General features: G+C 44.5%; 1 protein-coding gene across 2 annotated transcripts in view; it reads left to right on the top strand.

Annotated features, from left to right (window-relative positions):
• The window catches only part of kif26ba (kinesin family member 26Ba), a 238953-nt gene that overhangs the window by 95302 nt on the left and 121472 nt on the right, over positions 1-22179 (top strand). For both annotated transcript variants that reach the window (XM_078405375.1, XM_078405374.1), the window contains one exon: positions 8187-8353. In XM_078405375.1, the coding sequence (XP_078261501.1) occupies positions 8187-8353 (167 nt within the window). The remainder of the gene's footprint in view (positions 1-8186; positions 8354-22179) is intronic.

Here is a 22179-nt window from a genome sequence, read left to right as displayed (position 1 = left end):
CCTTCTGGCCCAGAGGCAAGTGTGCTGATCACAGCTCATGGTTGACCCTGATACACCCATCCTCCATCCACTCGAATCTCACTCTCAAGTCACCTCTTCCCAGGATGGTGTCAGATCACACAGCAGTGTCTGTCGGCCTTCACTTCATTCCTGTTCTCCGTACTTTCTGGCACTCGACTTGAAACATAATTTTTGAACCTGATGTTTGGCATTACAGACGAGAAGAATGTGCCGGGTGTGACTTCAAACACTCAAAAACATCCTTGAAGCAAAAATGTACAATTAATCTGTCAGAAAGTGGCTTTTCAACTGTTTGATATGCTCGGCCTTTTCCAGTGAATTGTGTGCGTGTACTTTTTCTAACAAAGGTGTGACCAGATTAACCAGGTGCATCTGTGCATGAGGATGACGCACACTTCACACTGGTGTGGTGGGAATGTAGCTGAGCGATACCTGAGCTGTCAGCCCTGGTGTATGTGTGATGGTGAGGCCGAATCTGGAGTATGGTGTGCAGTTCTGGTCGCCAAATTATAGGAAGGATGTCGACAAAATGGAGAGGGTACAGAGGAGATTTACTAGAATGTTGCCTGGGTTTCAGCACTTAAGCTACAGAGAGAGGTTGAACAGGTTGGGTCTTTATTCTTTGGAGCGTAGAAGGTTGAGGGGGGACTTGATAGACGTTTTTAAAATTTTAAGAGGGACGGACAGAGTTGACGTGGGTAGGCTTTTCCCCTTGAGAGTGGGGAAGATTCCAACAAGGGGACATAACTTCAGAATTGAGGGACAAAAGTTTAGGGGTAACATGAGGGGTAACTTCTTTACTCAGAGGGTGGTGGCTGTATGGAATGGGCTTCCTGTGGAAGTGGTGGAGGCAGGCTCGATTTTATTATTTAAGAGTAAATTGGATAGGTATATGGATGAGAGGGGATTGGAGGGTTATGGTCTGAAAGCAGGTAGATGAGACTAGGTCAGAGAGAGTGGTCGGCGTGGACTGGTAGGGCCGAACGGGCCTGTTTCTGTGCTGTAGTTGTTATATGGTTATATGGTTATGGTGCTGACCTGGTGTGATAGCTGTTGATGGCGTGCCACAAGTGTGTGCCTCCTTCCTCCGTCGCCATTCTTTAATCAGGAACCTGAAGTGAACCCATTGCCATCTCATACTGATGCATCAAATGAGTCGTCGTCAGATCTTGGTGTGTAAAATACAGGAGCACTTTTTTTCTTAGACACAAAAAGCTGAAGTAACTCAGTGGGTCAGGCAGCATCTCTGTAGAAAAGGAATAGGCGACGTTTCAGGTCGAGACCCTTCTTCAGACTGAGAGCCAGGGGAAAGGAAAACCAGAGATATAGACGGTGATGTGGATTGTCATTTCACTGCACATTTATGTGTATGTGACAAATAAATTGACTATTGACTATTGAAATGAATGAAAGATATGCAAAAAAGTGACATGATAAAGGAAACAGGCCATTGTTAGCTTTGGTTAGCACTTCCTTCTTCCCTCAGGAGTTCTACCTGAGTGGTATTAATAGAATCATGATGAGATGTGTCACACAAATATGTCCTTCATCTCATTGATAGATACCATGCCACCCATCAAACATCCATTTACACTCACTCAACATTAACCACATTTTATTCTCCCACCATTCTCGTCAATTCCCCTGAGATTCTACCACTCAACTGAACACTAAGGGAAATCTGCAATTAGTCCAAGGGCCCAGATGTCCGTGGGATGTGGGAGGAAGCCGGAGCACCTGGAGGAAACCCACGGGGTCGCAGCAAGAGTGAGCAAATTGCACGCAGACAGCATTGGAGGTCAGAATTGAATCTGGGTGTACGGATTCATTTTGAGTCCCATCCATGGAGTAGTGCCTCTGACACTGCAGCACTCCCACATGAATGTACAGAGGTACTTGATTAGGCTCAGTGCTCAGGACCACACACAAATCTGTCAGCATCAGACTCTTAGAGTGTTGGCCACAGCGAATAACTAAACCTGCTGCCTCACGATAACCACGTGAACTGACAACTGACTGGCTTATCCCTTCTGCCTGCTCCCTGTTTGAGGTTTCCAAGTCCTCTCCGATCAATTTGAATTCTCCTTTTCACAGGCCAGCTCAAGAGGCAAGGTATATTCCAAAACAAAAGGCTTGCATTTACATAGCACCTTCCCTTGCCTTTCTGAGCATTTTGAAGATCTGGAGAAACAAGCTCGAACCCCTTCATGGCAGCTGGTTTGGGTTTGGGTTTGTAAGTAACTCTAGACCAATGTGGCTGATTGGCCAGTTCAGGGACAATTAGGACAATAACTCCTGGGCCTTGTCAATGACCCGTGAATGCAGACCAAAGATTCTGTTGCCTGATCCACTGAGATATTCTAACACATTGTGTTTTACTCAACATACAGCACCTACAGTTCTCTGTGTTCTGATTCTGTACTGTCCTAGTTGGATGTGCCTGTTTCCTGACAAGAACTGTGGAATTATTCATTTGGAGCTGCCTGAGGTGAAGAATCCCCTTTCCGCAAAGCTCTCTGTGTGATAATTATTATTTCCAGGCTTATTTCGAACTGGTTCATCTTGTTTTCTAATTATGAGGAGGATAGATAAGGTAAATGATAAAAATTGTTTTTCCCACGAGATGTTCAGGACAAGAGTACATATGTCTTAAGGTGAAAGGTAGAAGGTTTAGAGGGGATCTCTGGGGGAATTCATACACAGGGTGGTAGGAGTCAGGAATGCTCTGCCTGAAGTGGTGGTGGAGGCAGATAGTCCACAATGTTTAAGAAATATCTAGTCTATCTTTTTTTTAGATTTAGAGATACAGTGCGGAAACAGGCCCTTCGGCCCACCGGGTCCACGCCGCCCAGCGATGCCCGCACATTAACACTATCCTACACACCCTAGGGACAATTTTTACATTTGCCCAGCCAATTAACCTACATATCTGGAGGTCTTTGGAGTGTGGGAGGAAACCGAAGATCTCGGAGAAAACCCACGCAGGTCATGGGGAGAACGTACAAACTCCGTACAGACGGCGCCGGTAGTCAGGATCGAACCTGAGTCCCCGGCGCTGCATTCGCTGTAAGGCAGCAACTTTACCGCTGCGCCACCATGCTGCCACATTTAAATCATCAAGACAGAGAAGGCTAATCTGGGTGAAAGGGTTTAGTATAGTGGGGGAAAGGTTCAGCATGGATGCGGTGGGCTGAAGGGCCTGTTTCTATGCTGTACCATTCTATAACTCTGACTCCTTAAATTGTGAACTGGGGAGGAGTCTTTACGAGAGGTGGAGTCTTTACGAGAGAGTTCTACCATCTCAGGAGTTCTTCATCACTGAAGAAGGGTTCTGACCCAAAATGTGGTCTGTCCTTTCCCCTCCACAGATGCTGCCTGACCCACTGGGTTCTTCCAGCAGTATGGATCTTATGTGTAGGAAGGAACTGCAAATGCTGGTTTAAACCGAAGATAGACACAAAAAGCTGGAGTAACTCAGCAGGACAGGCAGCATCTCTGGAGAGAAGGAATGGGTGATGTTTCGGGTCGAGACCCTTCTTCAGACTGGTTAGGGATAAGGGAAATGAGAGATGTAGAAGATGATGTAGAGAGATAAAGAACAATGAATGAAAGATATGCAAAAAAGTAGCGATGATAAAGGTAACAGGCCATTGTTAGCTGTTTGTCGGGTGAAAACGAGAAGCTGGTGCGTCTTGGGTGGGGGAGGGATAGAGAGAGAGGGAATGCCGGGGTTACTTGAAGTGAGAGAATTCAATATTCATACCACTGGGGTGTAAGCTGCCCAAAAAGACGTATGTGTGGGAATGGGAAGAATGAAAGTGTTTAGCAACCGGGAGATCAGGAAGTTTCAGTCGGACTGAGCGAAGGTGTTCAGCGAAACGATCGCCCAGTCTGCATTTGGTCTCGCCGATGTATAAGAGTCCACATCTTGAACAACAGATACAGTAGATGAGGTCAGAGGAGATGCAAGTGAACCTCTACCTAACCTGAAAGGACTGTCAAGAGTCCTTGGACAGAGTCGAGGGAGGAGGTATAGCGACAGGTGTTCAATCTTCTGCAGGAAGGTACCTGTGGAGGGGGTGGTTTGAGTGGGAAGGGATGAGAACCAGGGAGTTGTGGAGGGAATGGTCTCTGTGGACGGTGGAAAGGGGTGGAGATGGGAAGATGTGACTAGTGTTGGGATCTTGTTGGAGGTGGCAAAAAATTCGGAGGATTATGCGTTGTATGCGACGGCTAATGGGGTGAAAGGTAAGGACTAGGGGGACAATCTTATTCCAGGTCCCAGCATCTGCAGTCCCTTATAGCTCCTTTGGCAGAAATCCCCACCAGTTCCGTGCTTTATTCTAAAAATGCTCCCATTCAACGACTTCCTCGGGGGAAAAAAGGCCTTCTTGTCCTATGTTAGAACCAGTGTGAAAATAGCTGCCTAATCCAGGCTCAGCAGAGGAGAAGCGTGTCTCACTTGCGTTTCGGTTTCCCTCTCTAGGGTTCCTTTAAACTGGGGCAACATACGGCAGTCTGTGGGACCAAGTGTCTGAAACAGACCTCTTTGTATGGTCCGGGCCGTCAGAAAACATAATCAGCGCTCCACAATGATCCCACTTATTTACCTCACCATCCAGTTGCAAGTATTTTAAACAGATCCAGACTCATATGAGCAGAGTCCTGCTGAAGGAGTAAGCCCCGTGGCATGTTTATTTGCTGACCCGCACAGTTAATGTTTAGAATTTATGTTCACTGTTGATAGTAAGGGACATATTTGGAGACCTCAGGAATGTTTGAAAGAAAGTCTCAATCACTGAGGAACTTTAACAAGTTGAACCTACTGCAAAGAGTCTTGAGTGGTTTCAGGGACAAAGCCTGGTTTTAATGCAGAGCAGCCATGGCCCAAGGAGGGAAACAAAGAAGCAGTACGATGAACGGTAAACTCTCCCAGGACCCCGGCAGACTGAGGGTGGGGTGAGTTTAGTCATGACCATGCTCCCTGTCTCTTTAAACAAGCCTCTGAGGTCTCTCAACGTCTTCACCTCCTCCAGTGCTGGCCCCTCTCAATATCCCTTATTCTCTTTACTCCTCCATTGATGATTCTTCTGTCAACTGGCCAAGACATGAACATGTGGTCCACGCAGGCAACCTTGTCCTTTCGTAGTGCTAATTCAGGGGTACTGATTGAGAGTGATCAGCCATGATCGCATTGAATGGCGGTGCTGTCTCGAAGGGCTGAATGGCCTACTCCTGCACCTATTGTCTATTGTCTATTGTCTAATCAGAAATTCACAAATATTAAGTCCACAAATTCCTCACTGCACAGCACCATCTGATAATTTATCATATCTGATAAAAAACATACCTGATGGATAATTTTGATCCATTATCTTAAAACTGGTTTAGTCTTTACCAAGAGTGAAGTTGTGAAATTTTTAATTGCTAGCGGAATGTCAATGTGAAATATCTTGAATCTTCTACCAATGTTATGTACGGTTTAAATACTGACCAGAGGTTGAATCATAGATTCATCGTCATGCAGCTGAAAACAGTCCCTTTGGCCCATTAAATCTAGACTGACCAGCAAGGACACTTTTATACTAATTCTACACTAGTACGATTTTTTCATTCCCTTTTTCTCAGTTTCTCTGTCTCACTGGTCTATTCTCAAGATGAGGGTTTTTGTTCCATCGCATCTAAAATGTCCTTTTTTCGGGAAACATGATTTTCCTTCTACTGTGGTTGATGGAGCCTTTGCTTTTCCTCTATTTCGTATTTCCTCCATTTCCTGGACTTATGCTCTCAACTCCCTCCCCCACTCTGTCGCACACACTGGAGATTGAGTTCCTTTGGGCCTCACCTATCAGACCCTACTAACCTTCACATCCAGCACATCATCCTTCATCATCTCTGCCAGTTGCAATGGGATCCCACCACTAGCTGCACCTTCCCTTTTCTCCCTCTTTCTGTTTTCCACAGGGACCACACTCTCTTTGACTATTTGGTTCAATCATTTATTTGCAACCACCCCTCCTGGACCTCTGGCATTTTCCCTGCAGCTGTAGGAGAAGCAACAGTTTTTCCTACACCTCCAACCTCACCATCATGCAGAAACCTGAACAGGCCCAGCAGGCAAATATTCACATGCACCCCCTCCAACCTCGTTTAATGCATTCAGTTTTCTCGATGTGGCCTCCTCCACATTGAGCCACGCCCCATATAGACTCGGCAACTGCTTTGCTGACCAGCAACGCTCTATCCATCTGGTCATCCCGAGCTCCCGGTTGTCAGCCATTTCAATTCCCCTTCCAAATCCCACTCTATATTGCCTATCCTTGGCCATTCCACTGCCAGCCCGAGGCCAAATGCAAACTCGAGGTTCAGCACCTCATATTCTGTCTGGGTAGTCTAGGCATGAACATAGATTTTTAAAATTTCAGTTTAACCCACACACTCCTTCTGCCTCTTTCTCTATCCTTCTGAACCAGTCAGGGTTTCCCCACCACCACCCTGCAGCACCCCCATAACCCAATCGCATTCTCCCCTCCCCCACCTGGTTCCGTCTGTGTATCCCCCACAATCTATATTCATTGGTTCTCCTGTCCCCACAATCTACTGGTTCCGTCTGCCCACCATCCTCCCTCATCTGGATCCACTTATGTCTTCACTTATCACCTTCGTGCCTCTGCCTCTACCTCCCTGCCCGTCCCTCCCTCCATCTGGCTCTATCTGCCCTTTTTTCTCTCTCTCTCCTCATCACCTCACCACCAACAGGTGTTTCCCGACTCCAGCCCTCCTCCTCCCTCACCTGCTTCCATCTGCCCACCCTCTCCCTCCTCACCTGGTTCTATCATTTACCTGCCGACTCCGGCCTCACCCCTCCCTCTCATTCCAGGCTTTCACCCCTTTGCATTCTGTCATGATGAAGAGTCTTCACCCAAAATGTCGACTATTTCTTTGGCTCCACGGATGCTGCTTGTCCCACTGAGTACTCCAGCACATTATCTGTTTTTGCTCCAGATTGCAGCATCTGCAGTCTCTTGTGTCCCCATTTTATCTTCTCCCCAATTTCCCGTTATCGTCTCATGTGCCTGTAAAGCTTACATCTGATGCATGTGACATCTCCCCGTCCCCATCCCTTCCCGCTTTCTGTAGTTATGACTCCCTCACAACTCTATGGTTCACTCGTTGATTCCCACCCAAACTGGACAATTTACAGAAGCCAATTAACCTGTAAATCTGCACGTCTTTGGAATGTGGGAGGAAATCGGAGCACCCAGAGAAAACCCATGGGGTCACAGGGAGAAAGTACAAGCTCTGTAGACAGCACATGTAGTCAGGATCACACCCGGGTCTCTGCCACTGTAAGGCAGCAACACCACCACTGTGCCACCCTGGAAACTTTGTCAAAGCTCTGGCATGAAACAGTGCACGGCATGATTCATTGTAAAGACTGAGCCAAGAATTTAATTGTAAGGCAGCAACTCTACCACTGCATCACTGTGAACGTGGTTTTCCTCTTTCTTCAGTGAACGTGATTGCGTAAATGGATCCCTCACCCATGCATCACTGGGTCCCACAGTTCTGCTCTCACTTCCCCTCCCCCTCAGGCAGAATAAGGTCAGACTTCTCCTGGTCCTCACCTTTCACCCCACCAGTCTCATTATCTCATTATCCTATCTCAGTCCAGGAGCAGGCCATTCAGCCCATTGATCCTGCACACGTAAATCGAGACTGATCTGCAGAAATGCATCCAATTAGGTTTTGCATCCTGTTAATTGGCCACTGTAAATTGCACTTGAATGCAGGTGAGCGATAGAATCTGGGCAGAGTTAGAGGGAATGTGGGGAGAATAAAAAATAGGACAAAAGTAGGATTGATGTAAATGTGTTGCTGATGGTCGACATGAACTCGGTGGGCCGAATGGTCTGCTTCCGTGCCAAGCCTTGTAATGACTCTGACCTATAATCGAGGTAAAAAAAGAAAAATATGAAAATTTGTAAGCATCTTGAAAATGATGTTAAAGCCTCCACTGACCTTAGATGACCTTTAATGGAATGATTTCTATCCCATCGTATGATGCGGAAGGTCTCCCACTACTTGACTCAGGAATTCTGTCCCTGGTTTGGAGTGGTCTCTGAGAAGATCTGCTTTAACCTGTGCCACTTGTTCTGTTGCAGATATCCCAGCTGATGTCCGAGAATTGCCGGGAGGGATTGACGGAGGCTGTCCTGAACCGCTACAACTCAGACAAGCCGTCGGTGTACAGCTTCCCAAGCTCCCAGAGCACCTATGTGACCAGCGTGGCTTCAAGTGGGACCTCAGCCGCCGCCTCGTTCTTTGTCAGGTAAGGCCACAACTTTATTGGCCACAATGGCTGTGCTCAAGTAAGAAAAGCGTCAGCTGGATGATGTGTGTTGACCAAAATGGAGGTGGCAGCTTCCTGTAACATAGTCATGCAGGAGGAATTAGTCCCTGGAAATGGAGAAGGCTACTCAGCAGATCAGGCAGCTTTTTTTGGAGAGGGAAACAAGGCTAAAATGTCAGCGTGGTTGGCAACCATTGTTCGGAAATGACCCTAGAATAGGATATGTTTGGAAATATGTACATGCATTGTGAATACAGTGCTCAGTTGAGTTAATTGGTCATCCAAACTAAGATAGCCCTTGGTTCAATCTCCAGTCTCTGGCCAGATGCATCATCTTTAATTGGCCTCAGCACCCACAGGAGAAAAAGGGAAAAAGATGTCCAGTCTTCCGCCCCACAATTCCAACCTGAAGCATTCTGGGCTGTATATTTTCCTTGGTGAAATATTTTGTAGAATGACCATTTGGCCGTCTGTCTGTCTGTATCTGGCAGCATACTTCAGGCTGATGACCCCTCACACTGATCAATAATGTTTGTGGAGGGTCAGTTTTAATCATGGACAATTCTTGGATGATGTGGTGCACAGAATAAGTAAAGAAGGAAGCAGAGGTGAAAGAGCAGTGGCTCTTTGTACCCTGACAAAGAATGAAATCAAAGGGAGTGCATTGACCTTGTGTATCTACACAATAGATCAGAATCATTTTGCTGTGACATTTAATGAACTGTTGTTGTCCCACATTGTATGAAGTCTGTGGAAATTGTCCCTAATTTAAACCCAGAGAGAGAAAGCCAAACACCACCTTGGCATTCTCTCAGGTTCAAGGCCCATTTCCAAGAAGTGGAGATTGATGGTTGCTCTGATAATCTATTTTTACCACAAATATGTAATGAAATCCCATTGCTAAATCTGGAGAAGTCCAAGGAGAACACCTTGCATATTGCATGCAAGCCTATCAGCAATGATACCATGGTACAGTCACCTCTTCTCAGGCCGATTAACCACCTTGGCACTTCCCTCCCCCCTCCCCCCCCCCCCTTATGTAGTACCCGTGGTATGGCACGTATTGTTCAGCCCCATTATTGTATTATCTATTTATCTCCCATTGTGATATAAACTGTATTTCCTTACTGTGGTATATGTAAATGTGGTATATGTACATTCCCTCACTATGGAATGTACTGACTACCCCCCTGTGCTGTATATATTGTATATACTCCACTGCAGTACATACTGCATATTACCTATTCTGGTATATATGGCATATCTTAATTGTTGTGTGTACTGTATATCTCCCACTGTGATATGAACCATCATTGTGGTGTGTACTGTATGCTTCCACTGTGGTGTGTACTGTATATCTTCCACTTTGGCTTGTACTCTATATCGTGTTTCTTGGGGGAGACTGGAAAGGCTGGACTTTTATACGTGGGAGGCTGAGGGATAACCTGATCAAAGTATACATAATCATAAGGGGCATGTACAGTATAAAGTGAACACACAGAGTTTTTCCACAGGGTAGAGGATTCTAATATTAGAGGGCATCAGCTCAAGGTGAACGGGGAGAGATTTAAGAGGGACCTCAGGGGCAATGAAGGGCATGTTTCCATGCTGATTATGATTGTATATTCCTCACTGTGGAATATACTGTATATCCCCCACTGTGGTATGTTCGGTATACCCTGTGGTATGTGCTCCACTATGCCCCTTGTCATGAATGAAAACTCTTGCCCTTCAACTGAAAGTTCTTTATTGAATTTTGTGAGTGTAGCATTAATAGTTATTTGTTAGACTTGGTCAGATGCCAGAGGGAAATCCAATCTTATAAGCTTTGGCAGTCAATAGTTCCAGTGTATGTGTTTTTCTCCACTCCTGTAATTACTGTTTCACCTCAAACATTAACCCTTCTGCTCTCTTTCATTCAACACTTAATCGTTGTTTGGATTTTGTCAAATGAAGAGCAGAATTGGACTCATCAGCCTTTGACAAAGTTGTCCTCTCTTTGACCTGCTCCACTGGCCTACCACGCCCCTACATTTCCTCGTCTGACTGCTCATTGTCAGAGCAAGAACATCCTCGCTGCATCCGACACGTTATCTCCATGGAAACCATTGCACGGCACATTATGGGTGCACAATTAAACTTTCACAAATCGCAACGTTGCTGTCCGTGTGGAGTTGGCACGTTCTTCCCTGCGTGGGCTTAGGTATCCACCCGCATCCCAAAGATGTGCTGGTTTGTAAGTTAATTGGCTGCTGTAAATTGCCCCGAGCGTGTCGGTGACTGGGCGGAGTTGATAGATGTGTAACAGAGAACAGGTTACCAGGAAGTAGGGGGAATGGGCCTAGTGGTGAGAGCCAGCAAAGATACAATCAGCTGGATGGTATAAGGAAAGGTGAATCTAAAAGAAGTAAATAACAAAGGATACCTCTAAATAACTTTCTCCTAGGGCCCGATAGCTTGCATTTGCTTGAAAGAGTATTTCCATGGAGGCATTGACTAACCCAATGCCCATTCCAAAGGTTAAATTCCCAGCTGAAGCACTGGAAACTCTGTGGGATTCAGGTTGTTGCCTTTGAGCCCCCAGCAGTGCAGCAGAGAGGCAGGCCAACCGCATGGTGGAGGTTCCCCCTCAGCCTACATCCCTGGAGAAATCCTGGAACTCGAGACGGCATGGAATTAGAAACTCTGGACAATTCTGACATGACCAGAATGGTGCCTGAGCCGAGGAGGGGTAGAGAGACTGGAACCCTAAGGAAGGGAATAAGCTCTAATGATCCTTTAGAAGGTGGTAAAGAGCTGTGTCTCCTGAGAGAGGTTTAATCATTATCGAAGCAAGTCCAGCTTTCACTTGTCATTCTGAATGCATTCCTGTTGGGAGTCATTTTGGAAAATGAGACCAGAATTGTTTAGTGATTTTTGCCTCGGTGTGAGTGGAATGAAATTACACTTATTCCCTCAGTAAGTAAAAGCTTGAATTCCAACTAGTCAGAAGAAAGACGCATTAGGCATATTATTGGGAAAATATATATTGTTCTCCATAATCTCATCATGAGAATATTTATTGCAATATATTCTCCTGATCCTTTCTGCTTGATGCAATAACAGTAAGTGACGGTAAGACTAAAAATATGAAATGCTCCTTTGATTATCAAGGTGCAGAGAATGTGCAGATGGATTATTGTGCCCAACGTCCCAGGTGTCCTGTGGGTCTGAAGCTTTGCAATGTTATTGCATAATTTCACTAAAGGATACGGCAGAGATAACTCAGTGCAAGCTGCATCTGGATATACAAGGTGGTCTGCTACCGTTAACCTGTTTGAGTTTGTTCAATTCTCCTCTTTCCTGCTTAAAAAAATGTAAGAGGGCAGTAAGTACCTTAATGGTGGGATACATCCACTAATGGTCTTTGTCCTCAGTTCATTAGTGCAAGAATGCCTTATTATTTCCTTATGAGCTATGCCTGACTGCACTCCTGGTGGTGATTTACCATGCAGTTCACTTGTATTGGTAGTTGCCCACACAGCCACAATGGGATCATCCCTGCAGGGAGTCACAGGGTCCAGGGGAATTTGCAGCTGATAGGCTTCACTGGATGAGATGCAGGAAGGGGCTGCAGTCCCTTTTGTAAAGTGGCCGTCAGGTGCCACGTAAAGCCATTCAATCCTTGGGTGTTTGATCCAGGTCTGCACTCTGCCGCCCCCTAGACACCTCATCTAGCCAGTGCTTCCTCAGACAATTAAATCTTCCAAACCTCACACTAGATCAAGTCCTGGCATTCTCGAGTTCAGCAGATTGGAAAAGGAGCTTACCACCCAGTGATGGGAGAGGGTGGAAGCAGTTTACCCTCTTTGTTGAACTCCAGAAGGATGGGTAGGCCTACCTTCCTTGCTTTCTGGCCAACCATTCTCTGAATACCTGGCATCATGTTCGGCATAAACATTGTGGGCCGAAGTGCTTGATCTCATGCTGTATTGTTCCATGTTCTGCGATTACACCTCCATCCCCTTGGATACATCCTATCTTTGTCCCACCCCCTCCCCTGACATCAGTCTGAAGAAGGGTCTCGACCCGAAACGTCACCCATTCCTTCTCTCCTGAGATGCTGCCTGACCCGCTGAGTTACTCCAGCATTTTGTGATACCTTCGATTTGTACCAGCATCTGCAGTTATTTTCCTTCATCTGCTTGGATCATCTTAAAGACGCTGTAGAATCAGTAGTTGATAGTGGGATATTTGAGGAGTTGATATTGTTCCCAGGAAGTACCATAACTCTGGTCGGGCTGCAGACAATGGAGGACGGGAACTTTATTCCTGGGCCCTTGTTGCCAAAGTGTTGAAAGGGTCTAGCTGCTTACAAGAATCAAGTGCTGCCTTTGGCATGGTGGAGGGGGTGCGTGGGAGTTTGCACAGTTGGGCAAGAACTGATGGGAACCCTATTGAGTAGTCTCAGAGTGACGACCAAGAAAGGTCTGGTTCATTTGCGCTGAGTTCGAAAGATGTTCAGACAAGCATCAGCCTTGCACATATGGAAATGGCACAATGCAGATTAACACATTACAATACTGAGAGTCTCTGCAACAATCTGATCACATGTCTAAAATGGAATTTTAATGAAGTGTTACATTAGAAGGTTATTTATCTTCAGAGAGAATGGGTAACTTGCATTAGCTGTATTGCAAATGTCCTTTCCTATGATCAGTCCAGATTCCCAAATAAACCAAAGGGCTTGTTACAGCATTCAGAATCTGCACTGGAACACACGGATGTGCCCTATTTAATTTCTCTGGGAATCAGCTCTTGGGAAGATGATACTCCAAGGTTTACTCACTGCTTTCTCCTGCTGCTTATTGTATGGATTACATGGAGTGAACTGTGCAACCTGTTACCACTGTTCCAGGATATACAAAAGGAAAACCACAAACATGATTAAATGTCAGAACCCAATGAGCTGTACATTTGGACTTGTGTTTTCCATTTCAGCAAAGACCCAAGCGGTGAAGCAGTAAACATTACTCAGAATAACCATAGCAACAATATTGGCTGTAGATTGGACATTGCTAGTGAATTTTCAATCGCCCATCATTGGGATGATTTGGCTGAGAGGAAAAGCAAGCTCAGACCACCTATTGTCTTTAGTCTTAATGATGGGTGCTAATGGGTCTGCAGGTTTAGAGTGAAACTAGACCAAGTGGGCCCAAACCTCTCCTGCATTTGAGCAGCACCCTTTCCTCCCCCCCTTCCCCTCCCTTCCCTCCCCCCTCCCTTCCCTCCCTCCTCCACCCCCCCTCCCTCCCCCTCCCCCTCCCTTCCCTCCACCTCCCACTCCCCCTCCCTCTTCCCCTCCCCCCCACTCCATTCCCCTCAACCCCCCTTATCCTCCCTCCTCCCCTCCCTCCCCCCTCCACCCCCCACTCCTCCTCCCTCTTCCCCTCCCCCCACTCCATCCCCCTTAACCCCCCCTTATCCTCCCTTCTCCCCCTCCCTCGCCACTCCTCCCTCCACCCCCTCCCTCCGTTGGAGATAGATTTACATTTTTAAATGTGAGTAACTTTAAAAATATAACACCGATTTCAATGAAACTTCTTCCATTAGCTCCAAAGGGACGACGGTGAGTAAGTTGGGCCTAAAATATTCGCGCAATCGTGTACTGTTTTGGCTGTAGATCAGGAACAAACAAACAAACAAATGAGAGTTTTAGTATATAGATGTCACCATTTTGATAGTGGCATTTAAGAGGCCATTACACAGGCTCATGGATATGCAGGGATTGGAGGGATATGGATCATGTTCAGCATGGACGGTGGGCGGAAGGGCCTATTCCCGCACTATGCAGTTCCAAATTCTGTAATCTTCGTACTTGCTCAGGGGAGCTTTGCCCCATGGAACAGTCTAGTGGGAGTTTCAATTTTTAGCCATTGATGGTCCTAACCAAATCCCCAGCTCTCTCGTCTTTCTCTCCCCTCTTTGTTGCTGTCATTCCCAGGATGTGAACATCCCATGGTCAAGTCAGCACTTATTGCCTGTCTCTGACTGGCCCTAAAACTGAGTGGCTTGCCAGGTCATTTAAGATTCAACCCCAGTGGTGAGTCTAGAGTCCTGTATAATCCAGACTGGGTAGGGATGGCTTTTAATTTCCAGATTTAGTTATTGAATGAATGTAAATTCCACGGTTGTTCTAGTCGGATCCATGCCTCTGACTCCTCCTCCAGCAGCTTCGCCTCTATGCCACTATACTTTCTGATTTGCTTACATATGAATTAGGAGCAGGAGTGGGTGTATTAAAAGAGCTGCCAGAGGAGGTAGTTGAGGCAGGGACTATTGCAACATTTAAGAAACAATTAGACAGGTACATGGATAGGACAGGCAGGAAGGTGGGACTAGTGTAGATGAGACATGATGGTCGTTATGGGCAAGTTGGGCTGAAGGGCCTGTTGTATAACTCTTTGACTCTATGAGTAGACCACTCAGCCCCTCAAACCTGCCCTGCCAATCAATCATTAAGATCGGATCTCTTCTGATTGTAACCTCAACTCTTGCTCCTTATTTTTAAAATGTCCATTGGTTCCCGATTCTCCCACAAGTGGAAACATCCTCTCCACATCCATTCTTTTCAAGCCCTTGGAATGCTTAAATAGCTGGAATAAAAATCTTGCACACAGCATCCACTTCCTGCCTCATTCCCCGAGGTCAGAACATTTTGAATGTACTTTTGCACAAATTGCTGTCAATTATTACATTTGAAGGACACTGTTTCTAGATTCAGTTGCAGCCTCTGGCCACCAGGTGGCACTGTGAAGTGAGTTTGCAAACTCTCCATGGTCGTCTCGTGCTGTGGTCTGCTGGGCCATTGGTTTACCAAGTGGACGTTTAAGTGGTGGGCAAAACCCCTTACCTAGCTGAATTCATGTCACCTAACTGCTCAGGTGGCTCAGGACATTAGCCCTTGGGTTGTTGGGATGGGAAGCTAAATCAAAGTCTTCTTCACAAGAGAGCGGCGTGTTGGGACCATAGCAATTGGCTGGCAGAAGTCACCAGCAGAGAGTTTCCGACTGTCCTGCCCTTAGCTGGGCTTTGCCAGCTGAAGTTGGAAGATTGAAAGGCAAGTAAGTACAAACTAAGGGAATGGACTGTTCCTCCTTGAACAGAGAGAGGAACAGATTCAGAGCAATGTCATTGTCTGAAGAAGGTGCTGGCTTATGTCAGGAAGTGCAACTGTCAGTAGAGCAGTTGGAGAAAGTGTACCACAGAGTAGACCAGGAGACCACAATGGAAACTGAATGAAAGTTGAGTTTAAAATCGATATTAAGTATAGTATTCAAAACCTGATGACGTTTGGAATAATCAGATGATGAGGGTAGAACATTGGGGTTATTTACAAAGTAGTTAGAATCCACATTGAGGAAGTTAATGTACAAGAGGGATAAGCTTGGGTGCAATGGAAACTATTTCTCATGCTTGAGTAACCTGCAGGCCCCTGTGTATGCTGGCCTGTCGAACAGTAAACTTGTTAATGACATGGAGATAGACACAAAATGCTGTAGTAATTCATTGGGACAGGCAGCATCTCTGGTGAGAAGGAATGGGTGACGTTTTGGGCCGAGGCCCCTTTAAACCAGCATCTGCAATTCCTTCCTACATAATGACATGGAGAATCTATTCATCACTATTTCTACAACAGCAAAGTTCACAGTCTGTCAACCGTTGAGCTCCTTTGTCAGATGGCAGTACACCAGGCTGGCTGACATTTGCTTGTAGCATATTTTCATATTGTATTTTCTTACAAAATTGATGGAGGCCCTTCAACTCCTCAAGTCTCTGCTGATGATCAGATCAATTCCATGAATCCAATTCCCCATTGGGAATTGGCAGTTCCCCATTTGAGAACGGATGATCGCTTTGTGGATCACCTGTGCTCAGACCGCAAGAGACCCCGAGCTTCCCATTGCCTGCCACTTTAATTCTCCATCCCACTCCCACTCTGACCTATCTGTCTGTAGCCTGGCACCTGAGGCCCAAAGCAAGCTTGAGGAGCATCAACTTAGCCACCAGAAGTCAATATTGAATTCTCCAACTTTAGGTAACTCATACCTTCTTTCTACCCTGTCATCAGTTTGGCCCAGATTTTCTTTGTTAATATATAGACTGGTCTACAGGGTATATACCACAATGTTACCATTGATGTCACATTATGCAGATAAGGAAGCTTAGCCTGATCTTAACTAATCCTTCTCTGCCACATTGGGCATTTGGTCTCACCCTATCAGAGATATTCCCTCTGTTCTACTCATCTATCTTCCACTTTCTCTACTACCTAAACCTAACTTGCTTACTCTCCTTAAAAAAGACAAAAAGAACTGGAGTAGCTGAGTGAGCCAGACAGCATCTTTGCAGAACATGGATAGGTGACATTTCACATCGGGAATCTTCTTCAGACTGTGAGACACTTTTGCTTATTCCCTTTCCTAGTTTTGATGAAAGAGCGCACCGGACCTGATACATTAACTCTTTCCCTTTCCACAGATGCTGCCTGACCTGCTGAAAGTTTTCTGCATTTTCTGTTTTTATGCCTCCAAATCATTTTCACAAGCCCATCAATTCCCCCTGATTCTCCCACCACCCGTCACATGAGAGGTAGTTGACCGTACCTAATTAACCCCATCAACCAGCAAGTCTTTGGGATGTGGAATGTGACAGGAAACTGGAGCGCCAGGAGCAAATCCACACATTCACAGAGGGAGACTCCAGGATTGAACCTGGTTCGCTCGAGCAACGGCTGTTCAGATGTGATACCACTCTCAAACCAAGTGTGTAAATCAATCTTTATTTCTTCAAAAACCTTGAAATCTAGCAAAGGAAATTGGCCCAGCGCCGTCCCCAGTTTCAAACTTGAGAATGTGATAAACAATGAGGAAGACATGAATAAATTGCACACCATCGGCTGGTTAAATGGGCAGTGATGACAGATGAAATTGAATACAGAGAAGTGTGAAGTGATACATTTGGCAGAAAGGCAGTACAGAATAAATAAGAGTTCTAAGGAGCGAGCAGGAGCAGAGGGTGCTGGGTACACAAGTATGTATATCTGGGGAAGTGGCAGGGCTTATCGAGAGGAAGTGGTGGAAAAAGCATGTGAGATCCTGGGATTTATAAACAGATGCAGTGATTACAACAGCAGGGAAGTTGTGCTGAATCTGTACTCTTAACTCCACCTCATTCAGTTACTCCATTAATGTACTTTAGTTTTTGTTTGCACTACTTCAGATTTTGATTACAACAAACTTTGCACCATTCTGCTATTTTGCATCCATCGTTGTAGTTATTGTATCTATATTATCATGTAGACTGTGGTTAAGCTTCGTGCAGACAAGGAATTTCATTGCATCCTGGCGTATATTCCCCTGACTCTCAGTCTGAAGAATGGTCTCAACCCAAAACGTCACCCATTCCTTCTGTCCGGAGATGCTGCCTCTCCCGCTGAGTTACTCCAGCATCTTGTGTCTATCTTATGTATGTATGTACGTATGTATCTATGTATGTCATGTATGTATGTATATATATATATATATATATATATATATGTGTCATCCCCTCCCTCCCCCTCCCCCTTTCTGTGATTAGAGTCATTCAGCGCGGAAATAGACACTTTGGCCCAACTCGTCCGGACCGACAAAGATGTCCCAACCAAGCTAATCCCATTTGCCAGCTCCTGGCCCATATCCCTCTAATTCTTTCCTATTCATTTACCTGTCCAAATATCTTTTAAATGCTATTATTATACTTGCACCAACTACTTCCTCTGACAGCTCGTTCCATTCACCCACCGCCCTCTGTGTGAAAAAGCTTCCTCTCAGGTTCCTATTAAATCTTTCCCCTCACACCTTAAACCTATTCTCTCGAGTTCTTGTTTCCCCTACCCTGGGAAGAGGACCCTGTGCATTCACTCTTATTTACTCCCCTCGTGCACAGATTTGACTGAAATTCTCTCTTTGTCTGTCTTTGTCTGTCACAGAATAAACAGAAAGACGTTTTCTTTTACTAGTACTTTAAAATGTCCTTCGGGTCAGACTTTTAATCTTGCATGTGTCCTTGGCTATTTACGTCTGTGAGATTACTTTAAACAGCAGTTTGGTTTATTCAGCAGGTTGGATAGTTTGGTTGTGCCTGCAGTCTCAGGGGTTTCTATCAGTAATGCCATTAGATGTACTACACATCAGTTTGCCACAGGAGTCGCTTACATCGACTGTTGGATGCAACCTGTGTTGTAATTCTGAATCATTTGGTTGCACGGTACTGTGGTGTAATCTTAGTGCATTACATACAAATATCCTTACATCATCCTCTGAGAGATGCTGGCTCCCGAACAATCAAACATTAGCTGTCAAACCCAAGTGTTTTGAAACCTTATCCACACAGATTGTTGAAGGAAGCTGCCAGCAAAGGAGAACACAATGAAATGGTTTCATGCCTTAGCGCAAAATAAACTTGAACTAAGTGGCTTACTTGAATCGACCACATTACTATGGGTCTGGAGTCACATATAGTCGCAGATACAATTTCATGCTTAAAAGGCATTTGGACAGGTACTTGGATTGGAAAGGAATAGACGCATTTGAGTTTAATGCAGGCAAATAGGATTAGTATAGATAGGCATCACTGCCAGCATGGACTAGTTAGGCCAAAGGGTGTGTTTCCATGCCAAACAGCTCAATGGTTTTATAATGCTATATCAGGACAGGAGAGCAGACTTTCTTCCATAAAAGGACAGCAATGAACTAGTTGCTTTCTTATGACAATCCAGTACTTTCAGAGCATCAGCATGGATGATGTTTGAAGGAGAGTTCCGACCCGAAACGTCACACATCCTTTTTCTCCAGAGATGCTGCCTGACCCACTGAGTTACTCCAGCACTTTGTGTCCATCTTCTGGATGATATTTGTTTTGTTTTTAAATTCCCGTTTTATTTTTATTTATTTGAATTAAAGATCTTCGGCTATCATGTTGGGTTTTTAACTCACCCCCTCATAATTGCTCCAAGCCACTGGTTACCCGTCCAACTGCTGTCCTGTTGTGCCCATTGATCTGAGGCCAGTTCAGTGAAAAGTCCACCACACTGAGGCTGTTCAGCGGCAATGAAGAAATGTTGATATGGGGATCGCGCAGGTGGGGATGATCCCATGAGTTTACTGCCCTCCTTTTCCAGGCAGTTGCGATTGTGACATTGAAGAAAGGTCGTTGAGTTGCTGCAGTGCATTTTGTTAATAGAATTGCTGTTGGTTTGTTGCGGTATTTATATTGTTATCTTGAGCTCTGTGGAATTGGCCGCATCTTAGCCAGTAGCATTCACATCTAGAGTCAGTCAATTGTGGGTTCAAGTTCTTCTGGAGAAAAAGGACAGAGATTTGTAGCCTGATGTTCCAGTGCAGTGCGGAGGGCACCAAGGACGTTGCTGCAGTTGCCACCCCTTGGATGGAGCGTCAGCATGAAGTCCATCTGCTCTCTCAGGCTGCCGTGAAAGATCCCACGGGAGATATCCCATTTTCCAGGTCAATATCTATCTCTCAACATTACAATGAAAGATTATCCAGGCGTTCTTTCATCACTCGTTGTGGGAGCCTGCTATGCACAACTTAAGGTTATGTTTCTTTCCTTGCAGTGGTGACTACATTTCAGAAATACTTAATTGCCGTAAAAGTATTTCACCGGTGATCCCAAGGGTGAAAGGTTCCCGTTCACACTTTAACCAGAAGCGAAATTTTTTTTTTAGTATTGACACTGCATCAAATGGTGAAAGGGAGACAAGTTTGCTTTTGTTTTCTTCATTCATTTTACTGGATCTGGTCATCAGTGGCTAGACCAGTAACTATTGCTTATAATCGTGTCTCCATTTTACTGCCTATCCCCAACTGCTTCTAACAATAATCCAAATTTGCTTTGGGTCTGTAGACAGGAGGTTTCCTCCAGGTGATTGATCAATCCTGGAGTTTCACCACCACCATCGCTGAGACTAGCTGGAGATTTTTAATTTCAGTTTATTAACTGAATTTAAATGCCACAGACACTATCTTGCAATTTGAACTTAAGTCTATCATTGTGACTCTAGATTTCTGAATTACTGGACCAGTAACATCATCGCCCCACCACCACTGTACCCAGTTTAAGCATCACACACTGCAGCTCAATATCCAATTACCAACGCTAGCTTGTGGAATGTCTCTTCACAACTGAATTCTATTGTTCATTTAATTGAAAAATTGGTACTAAGAGCAGCACAGACTCTGCCAATGAAGAGGTTTTAATATGAAACCTTCTGCTGTTTTCCCATTTAATGTGCAATCTTAGCTTTAGATCCCCAAAATAAAATGCCAGTTCCAATGTAGTAATGTCATTCTTTATACAATATTAATTATTCTCCTTCATGGATTTTAATTAACAGTTGATAGGTGAATGCTTAAGCTTTAATTGGGCATCTGTGGATGTAGACAGATACAAAGCGTGGAAGGTAAAAGTCTATATTGAACACAATTAATATTGGGAATGTTTAATTTATCCCTCAGTGATAAAGATTGTATATAATAATCTGTGTAGTATTTGTACAATTTGCTCTCCGATGATTGATTTACACAAGAAAATGCATCAGCTTTAATATTGACAAAAGCAATATGCTGCTGTAGGTAATAACACATGGTTGCTCTCTATAATTTATGTCAATGATAAGCTATTTATGGTTTTACTGATGCGTTGTTCATGTTAAATGGGCCATTGTTGACATTGATAAGTCCAATTGATATTTAAGGAATGGGATTGGTGTGGATAGTGTATTATTGGCTTTCATGGTGCATTATTGATGTTCATTGAGCATCGCTAATAGTGATGTCTCATTATTGATAAAATTATGTTGTTGATATTTATGGTGTCTTGTCTGTGTCAGTAATGTGTTAATGGTGCATTATCGGTGTTAATAGCACAATTAATGAAAGACTGGTGTTGTTTAATAGTAAGATATTAATATTAGTAGTATGTGATCACTGATCACATACTACTAATATTAATATCTTACTATTAAACAACAACAGTCTTTCATTAATTGTGCTATTAACACCAATAATGCACCATTAACACATTACTGACACAGACAAGACACCATAAATATCAACAACATAATTTTATCAATAATGAGACATCACTATTAGCGATGCTCAATGAACATCAATAATGCACCATGAAAGCCAATAATACACTATCCACACCAATCCCATTCCTTAAATATCAATTGGACTTATCAATGTTGGGTTGGGTTAATGACGTGCAATTATTGTATAAAATTGTCGATGTTTCCTTCTAGTGCTCTATTCTTCCACTTCATACCCTCAACACAAGGCAACTCACAGCTGAATGAGTTTCAACAGGCAGTAGCAACAGCCTAATGCCACAGTTAAATGCCATTCTTCACTTTAGAGCCCAGGCAGTGATGGTTGTCTGACCATTTAGATGTGGGAGGGGATCAAATATGAGATCATATCCGTCCCCACAAACTTTAATATACAGCAGATCTTTATGGTCATGTTTGTAAATGGTCAAAGGTTACCTCGGCGAGATACTATATGATTAGCATTCATTGATTCAGTTCTTTGAGGATGTGACAAATATGGTTAATAGGGAAATACAGAGTTTATATTGAATGCAAAGCAATAAACAATGTACTACAATCTACTCCAAAGACATACAGGTTTGGAAGTTAATTGGCTTGGTATAAATGTAAAATTGTCCCTAGTATGTGTATGATAGTGTTAAAGTGCGGGGATCGC

The sequence above is a fragment of the Rhinoraja longicauda genome, chromosome 9 (genome assembly GCF_053455715.1).
Source record: "Rhinoraja longicauda isolate Sanriku21f chromosome 9, sRhiLon1.1, whole genome shotgun sequence".
In the NCBI taxonomy this organism is placed as follows: Eukaryota; Metazoa; Chordata; class Chondrichthyes; order Rajiformes; family Arhynchobatidae; genus Rhinoraja; species Rhinoraja longicauda.
The sequence above is the reverse complement of the archived record's forward strand: the minus strand, read 5'-3'. Positions and strand labels throughout refer to the sequence as shown.